Below are 25,566 nucleotides of genomic sequence, written 5' to 3' on the forward strand. Positions count from 1 at the left end.
AATTTGACTATGGTTAGATCATTGAATTATGAATAAGAACCTTCATCATTTGGTATAGACTAGGTATGCACTAAATTAGACATGGCTCATTGATAAGGAATGTATTAAATAATGACATTGCTTTAAAGTTTAAAATGAGATATCTCATTAATTCCATTGATAGAGGTCTCTTTGTTTTATACTCCTCCTCACCCTCTCAAATATTATTTAGTAACAAATTTAAGATGCTAAACGAAGAATCATTAAACCGCCTCCCTATATAAGCACAATAGTAAAAGATACAAAAAAAAAAAAATTTCTTCCATTGCAAAATATAAAACAAGTAGGTGGTGAACAATTACCAAGGTTAATTACAAGTTAATTTTCTAGTTTTCCTTTCCTACAAATAAAGTAGTGTGTAACCACATTATTCTTACACATATATTTAATGTATTTATCATTTTAAATGACATAATTTTGTGTCATTTTTAATGAAACTATATTGTTTTAACGTGTTTTTATATTTTCTCTTTTTTATAAAAGAAAAAAATGTTTGTCCTTTTAAAAGATATAGATTTGTGTCATTTCAAGTAATAGAAAGATATAAACTAATATTTTTTATTTAAAATTTAAATTAAAAAATTACCCACTTTTCTTTTCATGATTTTAATTGTTTGTATTTTTTTTCACTTAAAATGGCATAAATCTATATCCTTTGAAATGACAAACATCAAATTCTTATAAAATTAGGAAGAAAAAGAAAGTGGAAGAGTAAAAATGCAAAAACACACCAAAATAATATAATTTTATTAAAAATGATACAAAGTCATGTCATTTAAAATGATAAATATTGTTTCTTTATTTATTATTAAAAATCGCAAATGTCATTGCCTTTGTTTATACGAAAGATTAAAGTGATGACACATATGTATACTGATTTGGTCACAAAAGTATTCAAAACATTAAAATAGGAGAAATTATACTTTCGTGTTGCATGATATTTATTCTCATATTACACTCACATAAAAAAATGTCTCTCTCTTTTTCTTTTTTTTTTACTTTTTAAAAAATTGATGAATCCTACTTTATTATCTCATAACATAAATAATTTCTCGCCAACTACGTAAAAAAGAAAAAAAGAAGAAGAAGTAAAGCACTTCCAAATACAGGTATACTAATTTGGTGATGAATTAAGAGGAAGGATATTGTACTAACTAATTAGTATTACTACCGATATTATTATCAATCAATTTCACCGTTAGATCGATTATGTTGATCCAACGGTCATATTTATTTTCATCTTTGTATAATTATGATTCCATATATTTAATACTTTATATTTATTTTCACTTTTGTAAGGTTATGATTTTTCATATTTAATGTTTTCACATTAAATATTGAGAATTATAACCCTACAAAGATAAAAATAAATATAACCGTTGGATTAACATAATCAATCTAACGGTGAAATTGATTGGTAGTAATATTGGTAGTAACACTAATTGATTTGGTTGTTATACTATCCTACCCGTGAATTAAAGGTTTACTCTCTTTTTAAAAAGAGAGTAAATACTCTTTGGATCCCTAACAAAAAAACACAATTCTCATTTTAGTCCTTTACAACAAAAAATTAGTCAATTGGTCATTATGAAATTCAAAGTGAACCTATTTTAGTCCTTTTGAGGGACTAATATGTGTCTTTTTTGAATTTGTAAGGATCACGATTTCAACTAAATGGGTCCATTTTGAATTTGTCAGGGACCTCAAGATTAATTTCTTTTTGTAAAGGACTAAAATGGTTACCGTGTTTTTTGTTAGGAACCAAAAAGAGTATTTATTCTAAAAAAGAAAAAGAAAAAAAGAAAAACTAATTTATTTTTTATTTTGTAAATTCGTTTTCTTAGCATGGAGAACAATCGAAGGAAAAAGAGCGAAAGCAAAGCAAAGCAGTGTCTCACTGTTCGTCATTCATTTCTCTCTCGTCCATAACACAAAACAACATGCCCTCAGCTCAGGATCCGTTTTACGTTGTCAAGGCTGAGATTCAAGGATCTGTAAGTTTTTTTTTTTTTTTCTCAAATTACCTAGGGTTTGCTTTCTGTCTAATTCGGATTAGAAATTTCAATTTTCCTGCAACAATTCATACGGTTTCATTAAAAATGCTGCAAATTTGAGTGAACGATTGTTATTAAGTTTTTTTTTTTGTTAAAATTTTATTTATTGGTCTAATTATTAATCGAGATTTTATTTCCTAATATTTTAGGTTATTAATCTGACTATGCTTTTTACTATATAAATTTGGGATTTTGAATAGAACTCAATTGCGATCTGTGACTCTGTAGTGTGTACACCGCAGTATTTCTTGTGGATGTATATGTAATTGGAGCAGAAAACACTTGAATTAAGTACTATATGTAAATTTTGGGTTTTGAGTAAAAATTGAAGTGGGATCTGTAATTGAAACATAGAATGCTAAAAAGACATGTGAACTGTTGAATTGTAATGGTGTTGGATTTGTTTTTGGAAGGATGAGGTTTTTCTTTTTCTTTTTCTTTTTCCCTCTCAATATAGGATGGTATATATTTAATTGTCTGACAGTTTGTCAATTTTTGCTAAGATTGATAAATTGCAATCTACTTTACACCAATGGGAATACACTTCGGATGCTGAAGAGCGAGTACATCTTACAAAGGAGGTTCTTGCTGGATGCGAAAGCATAGAGTGGCAGGTAGACTTATTGCTTGCTTATGCAGAATCAGTGACAAATTGGCTTATCTTTCAATGAGCTTTTTTATACTTTTTACATATTCTTGCCATCATCAGCATGAATTCAGAGTTGTTACACACAAATTGGTGGCGTTTGGTGCACTGACATCTGGGTTATTTCTAGGTGGGAGGGAATTTGAATGATTTGCACTTATGTTAACCCACCAAAATCCTTCAGTGCTTACTTTTCTAAGTTCCTCTCGTTCAGAGTATTTTAAAGGACAAAGAAACTAAGTTATTATAGTGCCCTTCAAAATTTCTTCTAAGTAGCATTGTTGGAATATAATTATAAATTTATTATGTTTGTAGAGCTAATTATTTAGGGGTAGGATATTGTAACAACCAATTAGGGTTACTACCAATGTTACTACCAATCAATTTCACCGTTAGATCAATTATGTTGATCTAACGATTATATTTATTTCCATCTTTGTATGGTTATAATTTCCCATATTTAATGCTTTCACATTAAATATGGGAAATTATAACCATACAAAGGTGAAAACAAATATAAAGTATTAAATATGGGGAATCATAAGTCATAACCATACAAAGATGGAAATAAATATAACCGTTGGATAAACATAATCAATCTAACGGTGAAATTGATTGGTAGTAACCCTAATTGGTTGTTACAATATCCTACCTCAATTATTTATAAATAATAAGTTTGTGAAAATGCATCATATTTAATTCATTATGTTTATTCAACTCTCATTTTCCTTCCCCATGTTTATTTGAAACATCTAGCCTTGGGAAAGGAAAATCATCATCCATCCTCCCATTCTCTTACCCTTAGCTTTGCCATCCAAATACCCACCATCCCCTTGGTGTGCTCTCTAGGGAAGGTGCAAAGTAAGGAATGGAGTTAAAATGGAGTTGGATGGAAAGATTTTAATTTTAACTTATCTTTGCTTGGTAAAGGGTGGAAAATGGATAGAAAGTCACTTTCAGCTTACTACTATGCTATACTAGAGTCCTATAATTGGGGGACTGGAGCAAAAATGAGTTGCACTTCACTTTGAACTGTTTATTGTTTCATAGTATTAAGCTAGTTTAGAGTAATTTTCAATTCAAAATTTCCACCTGCTCTGTATCAGCTCAACAAGCTTACACTAAGTCTATTAATAACCTAAGGCGTCTCCCATTACACATTAAAACGGGGCTAACGTTTGGAGTTAATCCTCTTTTTTGCGCAAAGTCTTTTGTACTGCAAACCTAACGTGTATATACAATGGCTGAAGTCTTATTTTTGGATAGAAAGGTCGATGAGTTGGACAAAGCAATCGCTGTGGCATCTAGAGATCCTTCTTGGTATGGCATTGATGAAATGGAGCTTGAAAGCCGGAGGAAATGGACAAGCAGTGCTCGTACTCAGGTATCCAAAATGTATGCTAAAGTTTAGTAAGTAGGGAAGGTACAATCATTTTTTTTTCAACTCAGTGCACAGTTGTTTTTTTATAATTATTTTGTTATTAGTATCATGCATAAAAGATTCTTTTGTTGCATTATTAGGTTGGCACAGTGAAGAAAGCAGTGGAAGCTGGAAAGGGCTCAAGTTCAACAAGCCATGCTAGTGCAAATGGGATGCACCGAGAACTAATGAGACTACCAAATTCCCATCAAAATGATACATCCAGGCAGTATGCTGCCCATGATAATGATGATTTCATACAATCAGAATCAGATAGACAGATGCTTCTTATAAAGTACCTTTTTCCTCTCTCTCTCTCTCTCTCTCTCTCTCTCTCTCATGCATATGGAACTGGATTTTGCATTTATCTTTTGTTCTACTATGGCATAACATTACTCATCTTAATTTACTTTTGCACATCTTCATGAGATTAAGCTCTAATCATGGTTGCTTTTCTGCATATTAGACGGAAAAGACTGTCTTCGTTGTTTGGTTGGCCTTAAGTGAATTCAATTGTATTGCCCACTCCTCCCTTGTGCTTTCTGAGACAGAAGTGAGATCCTTTCTATATGCATGAACTTGTGCAAAAATACACATATTTCTTGTGCTACTCCTTTTTGTTGAATAAACTATGTTAAATTTAAGTGATTACATTGTGTCTGTATGTGACTGCATGTCTAGTATCATCGTTTCATTTACTACTTGTAAATTTTTGTTTTAAGAAAGTTTTCTCATTATCATTTTTGCTAATTATTTGAGAGATGTTTGGATTTACTCATTACTTATTAAGAGCTCATGACTGAAATGGTTGATTTCCTTTTTCTTTCTTGTGTAAAAAAAGGGAATAAAGTCAATAGTAAGTAACCTTAAGAAAGGTAAAAACATGAAATACACTGCTCGAGAGTTTAGAAAACCTTCTGCTCATGCTTATCCTTTCTGGAAATACAATCTGCCTCTGGTTGCTATTTTATTTTTGATTTGTATTATGTATGTCTATTGGGGTTGATAGGAAACAGGATGAGGAGTTGGATGAGCTTACTGTAAGTGTGCAAAGAATTGGGGGTGTTGGACTTACAATACATGAAGAACTCCTTGGACAGGTAATGGTTTTAGAGGTTTTACGTTGTATGATTCTTGCTATATTGCTCCGAGACATAGACGACTAGGTATTACTTATGTCTTTATGTGTTTCCTTCTATTTTCTTGAATAAAAGTAGTATTGTTATGCCTCTGAAACTTTAAAATAATTTTATTTCTTTCAGAAATTTCTGATTCTAAAACTGTCAAAATCTTAATGCTTCAGGAAAGGATTATAGATGATTTGGGTGCTGAGATGGAAAGTACATCGAATCGTCTAGATTTTGTCCAAGTGAGTTTCTGCATCTAGTTTTCATTTTCTCATTCAAATTGAAGTGGTAAGATTTTGTCTTCTGATTTATGTAATAACAACAATTTTCACTCTAAGATTGCTGTTGTTAATTAATAATAAAGGAAAAATTGGTAATTTTGATAGTGATACTAACTCTTGAAGAGGTTAAATGTTGCTCTTTTATTATGCTTGCAGAAGAAAGTGGCAATGGTTATGAAGAAGGCTGGTGCGAAGGGTCAAATCATGATGATATTGGGTTTGTTGGCTCTGTTCGTTTTCCTCTTTATCTTAGTATTCTTCACCTAGTCATTGAGATGGGACCAGGCTTTGCGCGGTATGTACATGAAAAGAGGTCTCATTTTTTGTGGAGATGCAAGATTAATGGAAATGCATATGTCCATTAACTAAATGGAAGCCAGATTGTTGGTTTCTTAAAGGCAGTAGAAAATTCTGATTGTGATGAAAAAGGGAAGCAATGTACTTCAAGATTTATAATAGGATTTTGATTCTGGACAAATTGGATTATATAAATGATGTTAGTGCTTTTCGTTGTTTGTACCATTTTAATGTTAATTTTTTGTTTGGCATTGCTTTGTAAATATTGGCACATTCACTTAAATAATGAAGGACACAGTCACACAGCATAGTCTTGCAGTGGATTTAATGAAACAGTTTGTTAAAATATACTCCGTTGACAAACTTAATGGTATCGAGATATAATTATGTAAAAATGCATCATTTATCAATTTAAAGTATTTTTTTTTAATATCCTTTACTTAATTCCTTTTATAAATGTTTAGTGTGAGTATTTTTATTTTTTTGTTATTTTCTGTTGGGTACAAATAATGTGAGTATTTTTTTTTCTTATTATATATATATATATATATATATATATATATATATATATATATATATGGGTTTGCTTTTTCTGCATTCACTGCAGATAAGTTATCTGCAGTAAGCCCAATACGACGTCATTTTGAGACAGAAATTATGGTGTTTTTGTAATTTTAATTTATTTCAGAGTTATAATAGTCTTTATATTTATAATTTTTTAAGATTTTAATATCAAAACGACGTTGTTTTGGAAATAAATGCAGATAATTTATCTGCATTAACTGCAGAAATTTTTTTTCATATATATATATATATATATATATATATTCATTTAACAAGAAAAAATAAAGTCTCAAAGAACAGGCCCGAGAACCCCCCCCCCCCCCCCCCCCCCCCTAAATATTGCAATTTTTAACTTTATTTCTCATATTATTGCCCTTTTAACTTTAATGTCAAGTAAGTTTCATTTTAAAGTGAGCAAGTAAGAATGTATTCACTATTAATTTGTTTTAAAGTACATCATAATCTTGATCAGCTAAAATTAAAGAATGAATATATTTTTATTAAGTTACTCTAAAAGGATTTTTTCTATTTCACAACACTTAATGTTGGTAAGTTGGTTTGAATAAACACTCTTTTTTCTTTTTTTTTGTAAATAGGTTCGAATAAACTTACTGCCAGGTATTTACTTCTATTAATAATAATGTTGTTATTCTGAAAAGTATTCTCAACATTATATTTCTTTGTTTTTTATTTATAATTAGGCATGAGGTTTCATAGATATAGACTTTTTTAACTATTTTATTTTAATATTTCTAATATTTTAATTGTTAATATAATTTAAGTATATATCAATTGAGTTTCAGTTAAATTGGTATAAAATTGTTTACCAAAAAAATTTTTTGTTATAAAATTAAATATTCATTAACTTTAATTTTATAGTTATAAATTATATTATTATTTTGATTTTTTTGCAGCCTTGTAGTTGTAGCCTTGTCGTTCTTCATCTATGATGCACGGACACGAGACACGAGACACGACATGACACCCTGACATGTTAATTCTAAAAAATGTTAAATTTTGACACGTTGGGACACGTTTTGATATTAAATAATATTTTTAATATGTATAATATAATTTACATTTAATACATATAACAACTCATAATAACTCATATACTAATCAAATATACAAATTTCATAACATAATTATTAAAAAAAAAAATAGAACATCCCAAGAGTGTAGAGTATAGAAAAATAAAAAAATTATTTCAGTTATGATAACACACAGATCAATTACATATATTCTTTAAGAAAAACTTTTGATTAAAAATTAATTAAAATAAAAATAAAATAAGGGAACATATATTTACTAAATTTTAATGTCACCTAGCTTTCTTAATTGCAGAAGAGAGAGGGAGGGTATTATTGTCTTTCTGCGAATGGATACAGGACCAACTTTATAAAGTTGTCTTCCTCCTCGGTACCCTTCTCTCTCTATCTTCAACTTCCCAAACCAGAACCAGCAGCCGACGACGGAAATAAACCAGCGTTCAAACGATAGTGGTACATAAACCAGCGTTCAATAAACCAGTGGTCAATATAATTAGATTCAGCTTACAAGTACACCACGTCCTGTGCATTCTACGGTTTTTAATTATAATTTTATTTTATTTAAAAAAAATAAATCAAAAAGTGTCCCAAAACGTGTCCACATCGTTGACTGCGTGTCGAATTTAGTCAAATTTGCATGTCCCACTAGTCAACATGTCCCCAAATGTTAACTACGTATCGGACGTGTGTCCGAACTTGTCGGAACGTGTCCGACACGCAAATATTTAAAAAACTTCGTGTCTGTGCTTTAGAGTTCTTCATTTTGGCTCTTATTTCGGATCTTTGCCAATTGATTCCATCTTTTCCAAATACGTATGCCTTAGATTTTTTATTCTTTATTTTCAAATTTCAGGTCTTCCTTCTCTTTTTTTTGCTTAAGTTAATGTTGAAATGCTTGAGCACCTTCGTTGAAGAATATACCATAAGCAATAATGGAGCCAGCATTTTTTAGGAGCTAAATTATATATATATATATATATATATATATGTGTGTGTGTTAAAATACTAAATTAAAAATATATAATTAAATAAAAATACTAACAATACATAAATCATGTTATATAAATTACAATTCCATATAAAATAATATAATATATAAATACTATTATTTATCATCATATAAATACTATTGATTTTCATGTTAATTAGATAATATCAACATATATTTTTCTTAATTAAGTACGTAAACTATCATAAAAATTAATTTTACTTTTTTATTAAATTTTTAAATACTACAACATTATATATGACAATAGTGTAGTTTATAATAATATAATTAAAATTATATAACTAAAACGTAACTGAAGTATACTTAAAAAAAACATAGTATATGTCAACTATTAAAATATTGAAATTGTCAAACAAAATAAAATATAAAAGGTAAATAAAACAATTAAGAATTATTATGTACGAAAACAAATTAAAATTAAAAAAATTACTACAAGGCGATTTTTGAACGTTAAAAAAAAGTATTTTAGGAATTAAAGTTGAAGGTAAGATGACTTGAAAAATAACTTTGTGTAATTTTATATCTTAACCGTTGATTTTTGTCAATCAATGGTTATAATTTATTACGAATTTTAATTAATTAATAAATTTGACCCAATAAATTATAACCGTTAATTAATGAAAATCAACGGTTAAGATCTAAAGTAATACAGTTATATCCTTTAAACGACAAACGTTATATATATATACGATTATGATCATTTTACATCAGTGTAAGTTACACTATTATTCTTGTTCGTTGAACCCACGTCTATCTAAGGGCTCTAATTTTTTAGTAATGTGAGCCATTGGATACAAGTGGATCAATTGTCAAGATTAGGTGTAAGACTTCTAACTCTTACATTGGTGTAAGAATATCTTGCCATATATATATATATATATATAGGGTTTTATAATTCTCATTTAACATAAGAATTCAAATTTTCCTACACACTCTTCGATTTCCGTGCTGACATGGTCCTACATATAATTTTTTTCTAACACATGGGTCCCACATGCTTTTTATCTCTACAACATGAGAATTGAATTCTCATTTAACATGAGAATTGAATTCTCATTTAACATGAGAAAATCAAACCCCATATATATATATATATATATATATATATATATATATATATATATAGGGAAAAATATTTCTCAAGTAGCTTGAAATAAGTTTATCTCTGGCTACCCCAAAACTATGTCGTTTTATTTATTTATTTCCTTATATTAATTGATTCACCTTTAAATGGTTATGATTCACTTTTTCTCTCTGTTCCTTTATTACCATTGATTCATCTTTGCACGGTTATGATTTAGTAGCCGGAGATAAAATTATCTCAAGCAGTTTTGAGAAACGATAAGCCCATATATATATGTTGGACAAGTGGCCTCAAACTCAAGAGAGGGGGGGTGAATTGAGTTTTAAAAATATTTTCGAAAAGTGCCTCACTTTCTTTCTTGAAATCGATTTTCTTAGAATAATATAAATTGACACAAGCAAAGTTGAGAGACTAGAAGTTAACACAAGCCAATGGTATGTAAAGAGAAGAGATAAAAGGTTCAAGTGATCAAATAATGCTAATATAAAGAGATGAAGAGTTAGAGAGATTGCAAACACTATATATCCTGGTTCGGTCACCACCACTGTGACCTACGTCCAGATTGAACTCGCCCGTTCAACTTTCCACTAAAATATCAAGCTTCAAGGGTGCTCGACAAACCACTACAACCTTCAAGAATATCGATTCTTGAAACCTTTACACTTCCACTCACTTACTTAGGTTATGAGCAACCTTTCTCACTAGGGTCTCACTACCCTTAACACAAATGAACAGATTGAGAGTATTTAGAAGGGGATATGTACTCTTGAAGTACAGATTATACAAGTTGAAGCTTATAGGTATTTATCAATGACACAAGATTAGAGCTCAAAGGTGATTTATGATCAATATGATAGAAAGTAAGCAAATGATATGAAATAGAGCAAGAATAATGATTAGGAAAAGTGTCCCATCAATATTAATAGTGATCACTACTTATAGTGGCCCCCCATGACCCTTTGAACACACATTTTCGCAAAACTAGCCGTTTATAGCCGTTGTACTGCTTACTGACCAGTAAGTATTCGAATACTATTCGTGAGGTATTCGAATACTTCAACTGGTATTCGAATACTTTGTTCTCAGCATAAGTATTCGAATACAGAAAATGGAGTATTCGAATACTTTCTTTAATTATGCAGTTTTATGAGTTGTAAAGTGTTCCCTTTGGTCTCTAATCACTTTCAATGTATTTCCTTGACTTTAACAAAATGTTTTGAAGTTTATTAAAACATGTCAAGGATATTTTTCATAACAATTAATGCTTTCAAGTGATAGATGATATGGATATTACATGCATAGAGTTAAGTACCCTTTGAGCTCTTTTATGCATCATTTATCAATTACCTTTACATTTAGATCTAGGCTCTCAAGAGCATGAATCAATGATGATCTTGTGTGTTGACTGATTTGCTCTTGTTGACTTGTTTGAATTGCTTCCTTGGGCTTTTGATTGTTGCGAGTTGTATTATCCTTAACATCGCTTCTATGCTTGTTTGTTATCATCAAAACTCTTGTATGATTGAATTCTTCATATTAAGCGCATTGGTTTCACAATATATATATATATATATATATATATATATATATATATATATATATATAAATCTAATTGGACTGGTAGGGTCGACTCGCAACCCTTTAGATTGGTTACGCAATCAACCCGGTTTGAACCGGTCAACTCGGCCGGATCCCAGTGACCCGACAAGTTATATGGAACCCAGTTTGGACTGGTCAATTTTTTTTTTTTTTAAAGTATATTGTCTCTCCCATGCACGAAGAAGATGCTGGATGCCAGTGGCGGAGCCACCTTGAGGCCAGCCAGTGCCTTGGCACTGGCTTGGTTTTCAAAAATCAACCATATTCCATTGTAATCTTGGCGGGGGTAAACGAGAGAAACTCCATGGGCACTGGCTTTCTGGAACCTCGACATTAGCGAACTTGTTGAAGACTTCTTCCCCGAACCTATTAGCCCCTCCGCACCACCGGTCACCGCCAAAGAGGACCAAGAGATCCTTATCAAGGTCCCCGGAGTGGTATCAGAGATTTCTCTGATGGGTTCCAACATGATTTCCGGTGCTGTCCACTGCTTCTTTGTGGTGGCAACAAATGCAAAAACCTTAAATACACTCGAGTTGCCCTTATTCACAACAAAATTTCCAACAAAGTGTCCATTTTTATGCACCAAGCTCCAAGATTTTGAGGAGCCCCCAAAGTTGTTCCCTAATTGAACAGCCCAAAGTTTGCTAATGTGGGTTTGTGTGAATCAGAAGAAAGATGAAAAATTTGAGTACTTTGATCTTCATTGTGGATTCTGCTCACTTTGGCCATTTCACTTTCTTAAAGTTTTTAACTTTTCTCTATGTTCCCCCTTCTCTGCCTATCTGCAATTATTTTGGGTTGGTGAAATGAGTGGTTGTTGGATTTACTTATTATACATATAAATATAATTTTATATTTTAAATAAAACCTATTTATTATATAAATAAATTATTATTAAATTTCTTAATAACATCATTGCCTTTGAGAGCTGTGCTATGTTAGCTCCCACTCTGGCCTCTCCGATGCCTTGAGTATTTTGTTTTTCTCACTTCATGTATTAAATTTTTTTTTTGGAACTGTCTCATTTTTTTAGCTGGCTTCGCCATTGCTGGATGCAGTAATGAAAATGATGGATATCATGACATTTATGGTGAAAACAGTAGAAAGAAGCATGGAAGCAAAGTTAACGAGGAAGAAAGTGATGATTCATTGGGTTCAGATGCTTCCCTTGGTCCTATTCATTCTCACCATACTTATGCTCACAGAGAAAGTAGTCACGGCACAACAATTTCTAAGAAAGTTAAACAAGATCATGGAAGCAAGTTTTCTTCCAGGAAGAATGCAAACAAACAGGAGAAGAAACCTGTTGAAAGCTGAAGCAAAAAAAGATGAAAAATTTTCATTGAAGTTTTATGTTTCATACTAAACTCTATTAGCGGATTTGGTAGATGATAAATTTTTTTTTTTACCGATAGAATATGATAGAATTTTTTTTTCCGGGTAAGTCACTAAAAGGTGTTTGGTAGATCAAATTTTTTCCGAGAATGTTGGGTTAATTTTATTGATATTATGTGTTAATTTTCTCATTACATGGGAAGAAACAATTACATCTCATCAATGGTAATCTTTCATAACCAATTTATATGTAAGATAAAATTTTGGGAAATTTTTTTTCTCAGCCATACTTTTACTTCACCTCCTATCGAACATAGGCAAATAATTTTTCTCACCCCATTTTCCTTTTTTTTCCATCTCCTATCAAACACCCCCAATGTTCAATGTCTATTATCCTTTTAATGTATAAACAGATTTTCATATGTGAGGAGGAAAAATGTATGAGGCCGTGAGCCATAAGAAACACACTATATGAGTGCTTTAATTGAGGCATTATCAACATTATTCTAACTAAATCATACAAGTTTTTTTTAAAACATTTTTTAATATGTGAACAATATATTCGATTGAACTCGACAGTGTTTTAAAACCTTGTCCTGCCCAGGGGTCGATCCCACCAGGTCATTCTTCTCTCTGAGGGTTGGAGTCAACAGTTAGACCCTGCATGTATATTGATCTCTGATCCTTGAAACCCCCCGGTTGAACCCGTGACTCCCGAGTCAGAGGGTTCACGTCGTTTGAAACCCCCACACTCGCTACTCCCAAGATCTAGAACTAGATCTGAAATCTGAAACACCGGAATCTGAAACACTCGCTAAATTCTCAATTTTAGTCATTAATCATATTTACACTGCATAAAAATATTCTGTCCTTATATAGTTATATATATAGATAAAAGCGTTTGTCATTTTAAATCACACAAAATTATGTTATTTAAAATTACAAATATTTTTTCACACACACACACATATATATATATATATGGGGAAGGATATTGTAACAACCAATTAGTGTTACTACCAATGTTACTACCAATCAATTTCATCGTTAGAACGATTACGTTGATCCAACGGTTATATTTATTTCCATCTTTGTATGGTTATGATTCTCCGTATTTAATACTTTATATTTATTTTCACCTTTGTATGGTTATGATTTCCTATATTTAATGCTTTCATATTAAATATGGGGAATCATGACTATACAAAGATGAAAATAAATATAACCGTTGGATAAACATAATCGATCTAACGGTGAAATTGATTGGTAGTAACATTAGTAGTAACACTAATCGGCTTTTTCACCCTTTTACCCCTTATTAATTAATTAATAACTATTTTGCCCCTAATTCGAAACTATTTATCAATCTGCCCCTCTTTAGTCGACTACCTTGCATTTTTAATCGACTAAATGGCCAAAACAGACAAAAAATGGCTGCTGGGAGATTTAGTCGACTAAATCTCCCTATTTAGTCGACTAAATCTTCATATTTTACAAAAACAAAATAAGTCAGTATGATTTTAATCGATTAAGTAGAGAGATTTAGTCGATTAAATCTCCCAACAACCGTTTAGTCGATTAAAAATGCAAGGTAGTCGATTAAAGAGGGGCAGATTGGTAGATAGTTTCGAATCAGGGGCAAAATGGTTATTAATTAATTAATAAGGGGCAAAAGGGTGAAAAAGCCAACACTAATCGGTTGTTACAATATCTTACCCATATATATATGTATATATATATATATATATATATATATATATTAGGGGTTTTCGCGGTCTGGATTGGATCGGTTTTGGAAGCAAAAATTATCTGATCCAATCCATTCGGTTTGATCATATAATCATCCATTCGGTTTGGATTTTTTTTCAAATTCGATCCGATCCAATCCAATTTTTTTCGGTTGGGATTGGATCGGTTTTCGGTTTTACGAAATCCTAAAATTTATTTTATGATTATTGTGCAAATAACATCTTTTATATATATTGGCTTTGTAAATTTTTTTTTTTGAAATACAAAAGCATTACTAAACTATAATATAATTTATATTTTGGGCAATAAGATATGCAGCTCTACAAAGATAAAATTTTATTGATGAGATGTGACTAAATTTTTTCTTGGGTTTAGTTGATGAGTTAATGAGTCTTGGATTTTGAAATTTTTAGGCTATGATTTGAGAAAGACCCAAGTATGTAGAGAAAAATTAATATATTGGATCGGTTTGGATCAACCCATCCAAAAATTGATCCAATCCGATTAAAATTTGCAGTTTTTTTTTTGGTTTTCGGTTTTTCAGTTTATTCGGTTATCAGTTTTTCGGCTCGGTCACCGCAGTTTGAATCGGTTTGGATCGGTTGATGAACACTCTTAATATATATATATATATATATATATATGTATATATATATATATATAGTTTGTTTTTTCTAAAGTTACTTTAGATAACTTTATCTAATGTTCACCGAAACGACATCATTTTGGGACAAAAATCATGGTATTTTTGTAATTTTAATTTATTTCAGGGTTATAATAGTCTTTATCATTCTAATTTTATTATTTTTCAACCCCAAAATGACGTCGTTTCAATGAAATTAGACAAAGTTATCTAAAGTAACATTATATACTTTTTTCCCATATATATATATATGATAGGTTATATTTATAAACTTTTTAGTTTACAAACTCTTACAAACTACATTATATTCTCCCGGGAGAACATTGATTACACTATGTTCTCCCGAGAGAAGATAGTGTAATTTGTAAAAAAATTCAAAAAAAGTTTGTAAACGGATCCTTCCTCTATATATATAAGCTTATCTACAGCTACCCTTTATAACTATGTTCTCTCAGGAGAACATAGTTATAACATTAAAGTTATTTTTTTTCTCTCCTCATTTACTTTTCAGAACCTGTCTGCTGACGTGGAGAGAGAAAAAAAAGCAACTTTAGTATTATAACTATGTACTCCCGGGAGAACATAATTATAAAAGAGTCAGTTGTAGATAACCTTATCTAAAGTGGCTGTAGCCTAGTGGTGTGGGGTGTGTGTGTTAGGAGTGTGTGTAGTGTAGGGTGCTGTGTTCAATTCCTTGTAACCTCCAAAAAAAAAAAGTAAATCATAACCGCACAAAGATGGATCAATGATGATAAAGGAAGAGAGAGAAAAAGGGAATCATAACCATTCAAAGGTGAATCAATTAATATAAGAAAATAAATAAATAAAACGACATAGTTTTGGGTAGGGATGTGCATGGGTCGAACTGAACCGATTTTTTTGAAAAACCGAACCAAATTGGTTTAAATGGTTCGGTAGGGAAGTGGTTCAGTTCGGTTCAAAACTGGTTCGGTTCGGAACCGATTCGGGTCGACCCTCTTTTGAAAATAAAAGAATTTAAAAATTTAAAAAATAAAGTTATAAAAATTAATTTGGTTCAGTTTGAAAACGGTTCGGTTCGGTTCTTAAACTGGTTCTAAAAATCGGTTCGGTTCAAGAACTGATTTTTAAAAACCGATTATTTTAAGGGGCGGTTCGGTTCGGTTTAGTTTTTTGGTTATTTTGCACTCCTAGTTTTGGGGTAGCCGGTGACAAACTTATATCAAGCTGATTGAGAAATATTTTTCATGTATATATATATATATATGGGTCCGTCGCTTCTCATGTGACTGCTGATGAGAAAAGTTGCAGCAAATTTTTAACAGTAGGATACACGTGCGGATCCTAGGATACATGTGCGAATTCTATCAAAAAAAAAAAAAAAAATCAGGATTCGGACGCGTATCCTGTGTTGCTGCAATTTTTCTCTTCTGCAGTCACATAAGAAGTACTTTCCCCTATATATATATATGGGTCCGTCGCTTCTCATGTGACTGCTGATGAGAAAAGTTACAGCAAATTTTTAACACTAGGATACACGTGCGGATCCTAGGATACACATGCAGATTCTATCAAAAAAAAAAAAAAAAAAAACCAGGATTCGGACGCGTATCCTGTGTTGTTGCAAGTTTTCCCTTCTTCAGTTACATAAGAAGTACTTTCCCCTATATATATATATATATATTTGTGAATCTAAAGTTTATTATTTACTAAATAAATTATATTTAATTTCATAGAATGTAACTGTAGAATGCAGGCTTCATTTTTTCAAATTCTGATGATTGGATGGTTTTAGTTGAACTGTTGAAGAATTGCTCTTTCAAGGTCCAAACCTCAACAGTGACTGAATACTGAAAGAGGTGTTAACTTCTGAATTAAACGACACACCGTTTTTATCAATGGTGAAGGGGTTGCACGGCCAGAATCTCCCCGCCGATGTGGCGCAGGTCGTTGATCAGTTGGAGCGCCACTGCTTGGCTCCCGATGGATCTCTCATCTCCAAGCCTCTCTACAACGATTTCCAACTCGTATCGCTCTCTCTCTTTTTCTCTTGTTCCCAACTACACCCCACTTGATTCCTAAGTGTTTGTAAAATGCCCCACCAGAATTGGAAAATGGGTGTTCCGTCTTATCCCCAAAAATTCAAACTTTTTTTTACCCATTTTGTCAAATATCCAAAAAAAAGAAAGATAAAATTTAGTTGGGTATCTTGATTCCTTGGGGAAAATGGGTGTTCCATTTTATCTCAAAAAATTCAAACTTTTTTGTTGACCCTTTTTGTCAAATATTCGAAGATATGAAATAAAATATAGTTGGGTATTGATTTGCTGAGTTATTTTGCAGGCCAGAGAGGAAATGTGCAGGGAAAGACTGCGTCACCTGGAAGCCATGGTAAAGGCTTATTATGTATAGAATGAATAAGTGTTTATAATTTTTTTTTTTTTTTAAATGTTTTGTGATATTTGGAATAAAAATTATGATCTGTGACTGAATATTTGTGTTTTTGATTTTGCTGGATTGAGTTGGTTTAGTTTATGTTTGATTGTTAGTTTAGTGACTTGTATTTGTTATATGGTGGGTTGGTTGCAGGCTATATATTCTGAGGCCATTGCAATGGTGGAAGAGTATCAGCAAGCCATTTCTGTGTCTAACATCGGTGCAATTAGAGATACCGGCAGTCTTTATCCCCAGCTTGGATTGAGGAACTCTCCTCAGGTTTTGAATTATTATACTGGAAAGTTAGTTTTTTTTTTTTAGAAACAAATATGAGATCTGTCCGAGAATGCTGTTGATTTTGGTCATAGAATATTTGAGGTTATGTACATGGAGAGAAAATTTACACTCTTTAATTTGCGTGCTTCATGAAATCATATTGGCTCTAAGAGGTTCTTCCACTTATAATGAGAGACAGGTACTATAAAGTATTAACTCAATATCTCTAAACTGAAGTTGGGGGATTCCAGAACAAATAATAGCTATTGAACCTGTAGGCAATGCAGCATATATGTGAGACCCACAATTCGTGTTTAATCTACTAGAGGTGGAAATAATCTTCAGAGGTTAGTTACTTAAGTTCTTTATGGGGCCTTAGAAGTTAGGAGTTGGAGCAAACATGCTACCTCTTCCTCAGGTTCCTCTTGACAATTTTGTCTTAACTCTGTTTCAAATGTGTTGGAGTCTAATATGTTGACTAGGTTGTTTTCCCTAAATTGGAAGGCATGGTTCTATCCCTCTACTTTTAGAAACTATTCGTGATTGTTAGCAGAGGATTTTGAAAAAATAAAGAAAGTTTCATGTTTACCTGGTATTGCTAAAGATTAGTGTCTTTGGTAGTTAGCTTACAGACACCTATGGATTTATTTCATATAGAAATATATTTTTTTCTGTCATGTTTTTAGAGGATAAAATTTATTTCTTTACCTCTCCATTTTTTCCCCTTCTTTTCTTTTATTTCTCTCTTTTCTTCTCTTATTTATTTATGTACTTTCTTCTTTTTTCTTTATTTCTATCTCTCTATCTCTTTAATTTTTATTTTATTTTTACTTTCGTATTCTCTTCTTTTTTCTCATGTATTTTTCTCTCTATTGTATCTTTATTTTCACATTATTTTATATTATCTTTCTTTTTAATTGTTATTGCTATTTTTTAATGTCTAACGTTATTTATATTTTTTTAATTTTATTTTTAATCCTTTTTTTCTCAATCTTTTCGTATTTTTCATTTTGATTCATCTACCACCAACCCCAACTAGTTTGGGATAAAGATATTGTTGATGTTGATGTTTTCAGTGGATATGTTCTATTTCCTACTCTCTCTCTTTTTCAACTTTTTAATTCTTAATATTTCAAGCTTTCATTATTCATGCATTGCGTATACTTTTTGGGCACCCTGGTTTACATTGATTTTAAACAAAATTTACATGTCTATATATTGTCAGGTTTATCAGACTTTAGAGCATCAAATGGTTGTGGCTGAAGCTGCTCAGCGATTGAGACTACCTCTTATCTCCAAAGATGGAGAAGTTCGTGATGAAGATATTGAAAAACTGAGTGTAGTGTCTCGAAGCTCCCTTGACAGTACTAGCACCAGTGCCATGATCAACTCAAGCATGAATTCTACTAATTATACCACTCCTAACAGCTCTGTTAGCGGGGCCAATTATTCTCTCGCTTCCGCGGATCCAGCAGAACCTGGAGTTGGTGGTGTCCCTGATCGTTTTCTTGGTATTACACCTGCATATTTGTGGCAAACCCAGCATCAACAAACTCCATTATCTGTGGTATACTATGTAACAGAATATGAAAGTCAGCTTCTAAGCATGCTCTTATTATAATAGGTTTTATTTTGAAGTGATTAACTTAGTTATGTTTGTTGTTGATGCATAAACGGTGTCTTTAGGATATGACAGAATATCGCATGTCTCTCTCACGTGAGGTGGAGGCTCGCTTGAAAATGAAATGTGATAAGTTAGATGCATTTGTATTGGATGACAATGGTAAGTGTGAACTGCACATTACTAATCTAACATAGGGCTGTGATGGTGAATTGGTGATTTTCTGTGTTTTATCATTTGGTTTTTATCTGGTAGCTGATTCCTTATTTCTTGATTCAGATTCTTCATCACCTGGAAGTCAAAGTTCAAGTTCTCGACTTCCCGAAAGGTTTGAGCTCATTCTAGGAGCCTAATTCTTTTAATTGTCAGGCAATTTGTATTCACATGTGTTGTAACGTAAAAATCCTAGTGTTTTTATTTTTTTTCATCGGATAAAGGAATAGTATGTTATTTTTATTTTTTTGTTGAAGCATGTGATAGGATTAAAGAATAAACAACAGGATTTCCGGAATAATTCCTCTATATAATTCCTCTATATACTTCTCATTGCAGTAAAACTAACATGGATTAACAATGAAACAAATCTGATTACATGCTATAGTGCTGCTATAGCTCAGAATTATGCAGAAGGAAAATAAGAAAATAAACTGAATCTAAAATACTTCAGGATCCTTCGAGACGCCCTTAGATCTCCCATTTTTTGCATCAGCAAACTCTATGACCACTCAGGTGCCGTTTCCATGTTCCCTCACCCCTATATCATCGGGCACAGCATGTGTAACAAACTTCTCTAACAAACATGCTGACTCAGCATGCTCAATTGGGCTGTGACTCACATCAGCAACAGAGCTGTGACCAGCCTCCCTATGACCAGTATCAATATCATCCTTCCTGGGCCTCTTACCCCGCTTTGGGTCCCTAACATACACCTTACCATATTGGGCCTTGTGAATTTGGACCCTACCAGCATGCAACCTAGGGCTCCTGCATTAGAAGTACATATATTTAAGGCCTAAAATGCTACTACCCAGTTTCAATCTTGTCTGGAGATTTGAGACATGTTAGATTTTGTACATATATCCAATCCAATTTAGTGACCCATAAAATCATGTCTATCTTGTTGTGGAAGTTGTTGGATGAGATGAGATTTATATTCATACAATTCTAGATTAATGTATTGATGAAAATGACTAATGCAACTGATATGATTATAGGCTGAAAGTTTACTTTAATCTTGGTGATTTGAGTAACAAGGATCACTGTTTATTTGAGTTCTGGTTTCCTTAGCTCCCCAAGATTTAGGGTTTTGTCCTTTAGAAATAATATCCTTTTCTTTTGGCTTCTAGGTAAGGACCTAGCTTATATTTGCCATTGCTTATGTCTTATGCTAAGTACGAATGTTTGAGCTCTGAAAGGTCTTCCTTATATGAAGTAAACAACATATACTAATGTGTTGAGTGGATGCTTCATTACTTGTAAGTTCCATACTGGACATATATCAGTGGACTAAAGTTTCTTGCTCTTCATATCTGTCATTTTACCAGGGTGAAATTATTGATTGAGGAGATTGAAAGAGAAGAAACAGCACTACGGGATGACCTTTATTCTGCTGATAGAAAATTTGCTGAATATTATAATGTACGTGCATAAGCATTTAGTACAAGAACCGTCTCTCCTGCAGATGCAAACATTTTCAGAAACTTCCTCATTGAATCCTTATGCATGTGTGTTCGTGTCTTGAGAGAGAGAGAGATTTTGCATGTGTCGTGTGTCATTTGTTACAGTTATATATCTTTTTTGGGAACATGTTCACAGTAGCATGTAGATACTGAATGCCGTTATTCTTAATTAGGTCTTGGAGCAGATTCTTGGAGTGCTTATTAAACTTGTCAAAGATTTGAAATTGGACCATCAACATAAATATGTGAGTATTAATAAATTCCACTATTTTGGTAGCTAAGTATGTGTCTTGACTTACCCCAATGTATTTTTAGGATGAGCTGCAGAAGACATGGCTCTGTAAAAGGTGTGAGACCATGAGTGCAAAATTGAGGTTTGTTTGTTAAATCCCTTATATATTTCCATGGTTCTTCAATATTGATATGCCGTCAGGGATTTTGAACTTTGAAATAATAGGAGATGATGATAGAAAATCTCTGAAGAGATTCTTTTTGTAAATAGACAATTTTCCCTTTCTTTTTTCATTGTGTAGCCAGGTTCTGTTATCCAATAAATCTGGTATTTTCCGTTGAATGTCAGGGTTCTGGAACATGTTCTACTACTGGAAACTTACACTAAGGACTCTATACCTGCCCTTCATAAGATAAGGTATAAATGATGAAACCTCTGTAAGGCTGTAAGAAGTTCCTGATTTAATACTAATAAACCATTTTTCCTTTTTAATTTCAGGAAGTATCTTGTTGAGGCCACTGAAGAAGCTTCTATTCAATATAATAAAGCGGTATGTTCCTATGTTTCTACATGCATGTATTAGCACTTAGAGATAATATAGTGATCATTGATTTTAGTTTTATATAGTGAATTGGGCTCTTCACAAGAAGAAAATGTGAATATAGCAAGACGTGAGGCAACATTTTGATATTAGCTCAGCATGTGTCATCCCTGTTAAGAGCATCTTGTCATTCATTATGTATTGAAGATGATGGATTGATGTCTGTTCTCCCCCCCCCCCCCCCCTCCTTAATAGATATAGATGGACAAAGAACTCTTGATGAGCTCATAATAGCACATCAGTTCAACACTCAAATCTCATATACCTCATTTATTTTTTTATTTGCCACATTCTCCAGTCACCGTTTTAATTGAATAGTATAAATGTTTAAGTTATTTTTTATAATATGATGGAAACTAGAGTATTTTAATGGGTATTGCAATACCTAAAGGCATGATTTAATTTTTGTTCTAGATTTGAAATAATTTCAGAGTGCAGCTTTGGTTAGTGTTTACATACTAGCCAACTAGTATTAATTTTATGAGTGTTATCAGTATGATGTCTTTTACTTCATTGTTATTCATCATGTTTGTGCTATATTTATATATTTTGACCCATGTAACAGGTTACTCGCCTGCGTGAGTACCAGGGTGTTGATCCTCACTTTGACAACATTGCGGGACAGTACCATGATATTGTAAAGGTGATATTAATTTAGCTAAACCATTTACTTCATTCATACCAAAATATTATATATATATATATATATATATATATATATATATATATATCCATTCAATTCTCTCAAATTTCTGTTTCTCCTGTAATTTTCCTTATTTGGGATGACAATAATGATCAAGTAAGAAATTTAAGGATATAATGGATAAAAGAGATATACTAGTTTATTAAAGTTGAAAGTCTTAGAACTTCCGGGAAAAAACAGAGTTTTAGCAAATTTGTTTCTACTGTATTTATCTTTTCTGAATTTCTGACGTTGATGATATTGTGCAGAAATTGGAGAATATGCAGTGGACAATCCATCAAGTTGAAATGGATCTGAAACGTTTGCCAGATAACCCAAGCACATAGAAGTTTTATTTTTTGTCCCCTTAACACTAGTTTGGTTCAGCATATACAAAGGAGGGAATGGATCCTGTTAAATTCTCATGTGACTTTTTGTGTGTGAAAATTTTGTGTTCGTCCCTCTCGTAATAGGTTTTCACAAATTAAAGGAATCTTCCCTTAACACTGCATTCTTTATGTCACTCGCTAATGATTATGAAAGTTGTGAAATCTTCAAAGTTCAATCTATGTGCTTGTTTAAGTATTTTATGAAGATTTGAGATTTGAGTGTTGGTTGTTGTAGACTCTGGAGTGTATATTTATTAGGCTACAATGACCGAGCTTAGTGATGTACACCATAGTATTTTATTTAATTTTGAGGATAAGTAATGCTACGGCCAGAAATTTCAAATCTTTAGACTTTTTTAAGAATAATCATGACTTAGACCCTTAGAGATCCTTCATTAATGGAGAATTTATAATATATTCTCGCAATTGTTTGGATAGTATTGTAACCGTTTAATTTGATTTAGTAATATTTTATTTTTAGTCTAACGGTATTTTTAGTGATATAATATTCTTAGAATGGGGCTATGTTTTTTAACATGAACTTCATGAAAAATATAATATAGAAAAGGTACTTGTAATAGTTAGAAAACATGTCAAAAGCGAGAAATCATTTAAACATTCGTTTAGGGTATCTTTCGCGGCTTTTTGACCCTTATGACCCTTAATTAATAACTAATTATCAAATTGCCCTTCATTCAAAACTATTTCGAAAATTTACCCTCCCCAACAAACATAACACCAATCTGCCCCTGTTTGACCGTTGACCACGAAGCCTACCCGGGTACACCATTATCTACCCGGGTAATTTTTGAAACTTTTTATCTACCCGAGTATGTAGGGGTGTACCCGGGTAGAGTTCTTGAATCTGGGAAAATGGTTGAATTATTTACCTGGGTATGGAGCAGTGTACCCGGGTAAACATCGACGGTAGGGTTTTAAAATATCCCAGCAGCCCCATTTCGAAAACCCACAAAAGGGGTACCCGAGTAGAGCTGCTGGATGAGTGTCTTCTTGAGCGATTTCAGGCATAATCTTGCACCAATTCGTCTTGTTTCTGATCATCATTCGCGGACCTTGCAACCTCTCTGCCTTCTACCGATTGAAATCGATCAAAGGTGCATTTTTTTTTTCAGTTTTTTCAATTATGTTATGATTTCTGTTCTGATTCATTGTATTTTCGTTTATATCATTTGATTCTGTCCGAATTATTTTATCAATTTGTATGTCATACGCTTACCCTAACCCTAACCCTAACCCTGAATCTAACCCTAACCCTAACCCTAACCCTAACCCTAACATGTATCTAATTTCTGATTTTGGTTATTTTTTTAGTTTAATAGTGTGACACAATGACCTCTCGACGCGTTTCAAAGCTGCCAGTGACCTATTCCGAGAGAAGAACCAAGAGTCGTCACGATGGGTCGTCATCCTCTCAGCCCCAGGCTGCTTCGAGTCAGGCTCCGGACTTGATGTTCGGATATTTGTTTGAGGATGACATACCTTCACACGAGAAGTTCGTGAAGTTTTTCATGACCCGGAAGATCTGCGAACCGAAATCACTGGATTCGGCATTCTTCAACCTAGAGCGTTTTGACATTGTGCCGCTTCTTGAGCAGACACATTTACTTCACCTGGCGGAGATGCGGTGCCCATACTTGGAGGTTATGGTAAGAGCCTTCTACCAGAACCTTGGCTACTCGCAAGGCGAGCTGACTTCCCGTGTCTGCGGGATTGATATCATCATGACTGCTCCTATCTGGACGGAGCTACTGGGGTTCGATTTTGATGGTGTCACAGGAGCAGCACTATATGATGGAGACAACCATCATATATTTGGTGATTATAACCGGGAGACCATTGTTACAGAGACTAGGAGGGCAGACGCTGAGCCCGGTCATTTTGCTCATTATCCTGTTAGCAACTTGTCAGTTTCTGCTCGCATTCTTCATTATGTGGTGACACATATTATTTTCCAGCGCCCGCATAATCACTCAAAGGTGCTGGAAGGGGACTTTGTCATCCTGTGGGCCCTCCTTCACAGTCAGCAGGTGAACTGGAGGCATTACATATGCATACTGATGTGGAAGGCAGCCAAGTCAAAGAAGGCTGAATTGCCTTTTGCATTTCTGGTGCAGAAGATTCTGCATAGATTTAGAGTGCCTATGGCAACAGAGACCTTGAAGACCGCCAGAGGCTGGAATGCTATATTTGGTGAGAGGCTCCTGAAGCAGTGTGGGATCCTACCGAACAGAGCGGGTATCTGGACGTGGAAGAAGGCACCAGAACCACCTGAGATCCCATTCCACCACGATGCTGAGATGGAGGATGCACCTGCAGGTGATGTGTTGGTCTTTATGAGTTTGTGCAATTTTGTGTTGTTTATTTTTTAATGTGGTATTTATAAGATGTGTTTTTCATGGTTTATGATGTAGGCCTTGATGATGATGACGATGATGATGGCGTTGCTGAGGTTGATGTCAGACCGACACGTCCCACCCGCAGTCGGCGACCACCAGCTCCTCCTGAGGGTGGATGGACACTTGATCATGTCATGGCATCCATATATGATCTGACTACTGACTTTAGAGGATATAGACAGAGCACGAGCAAGTGGCGGAACCAGATGGACACAAGGGTTGCACGGTTGGACACAAGGGTTTCACGCTTGGAGGGTTTAATTGGCGAGGGTGCCCATACTCAGGAGGAGGAGGAGGAGGAACAACAACAAAGTCAATAGGGATGGGCTCAAAAATTATTTACAGTATGAAGTGG

The 25,566-nt window shown here is 33.0% G+C and overlaps 2 protein-coding genes across 4 annotated transcripts; both read left to right on the forward strand.

The window, feature by feature from the left end:
* Positions 1-1,893: 1,893 nt before the first annotated feature.
* On the forward strand, positions 1,894-6,162 carry LOC133286166 (syntaxin-61-like). Of its 3 annotated transcripts, none has more exons than XM_061483547.1 (7): positions 1,894-2,033; positions 2,597-2,707; positions 3,990-4,123; positions 4,261-4,454; positions 5,169-5,259; positions 5,463-5,528; positions 5,724-6,162. In XM_061483547.1, exons 2-7 carry the CDS (start codon positions 2,686-2,688, stop codon positions 5,832-5,834), a joined length of 618 nt encoding a protein of 205 aa, XP_061339531.1. In that variant the 5' UTR covers positions 1,894-2,033; positions 2,597-2,685; the 3' UTR covers positions 5,835-6,162. The 3 variants fall into 3 exon arrangements, with proteins under 3 accessions (XP_061339531.1, XP_061339529.1, XP_061339530.1); XM_061483545.1 differs by having other exon boundaries at positions 1,896-2,033; positions 4,010-4,123; XM_061483546.1 differs by having other exon boundaries at positions 1,896-2,033; positions 4,010-4,123; positions 5,463-5,574; positions 5,724-5,853.
* Positions 6,163-16,732: 10,570 nt separating this feature from the next.
* LOC133286169 (AUGMIN subunit 4) lies at positions 16,733-23,059 on the forward strand. The gene is made up of 13 exons (XM_061483550.1): positions 16,733-16,905; positions 17,222-17,269; positions 17,468-17,593; positions 18,816-19,157; positions 19,277-19,373; positions 19,491-19,539; positions 20,756-20,849; positions 21,064-21,135; positions 21,206-21,264; positions 21,471-21,539; positions 21,621-21,672; positions 22,289-22,366; positions 22,675-23,059. The coding sequence occupies exons 1-13, from the start codon at positions 16,777-16,779 to the stop codon at positions 22,750-22,752; spliced, it is 1,293 nt and encodes a 430-aa protein (XP_061339534.1). The 5' UTR covers positions 16,733-16,776; the 3' UTR covers positions 22,753-23,059.
* Positions 23,060-25,566: the final 2,507 nt, after the last annotated feature.

The sequence above is a fragment of the Gastrolobium bilobum genome, unplaced genomic scaffold, assembly GCF_033153095.1.
Source record: "Gastrolobium bilobum isolate Gb01-03AN ecotype WA unplaced genomic scaffold, APGP_CSIRO_Gbil_v1 utg26470, whole genome shotgun sequence".
NCBI classification, from domain to species: domain Eukaryota; kingdom Viridiplantae; phylum Streptophyta; class Magnoliopsida; order Fabales; family Fabaceae; genus Gastrolobium; species Gastrolobium bilobum.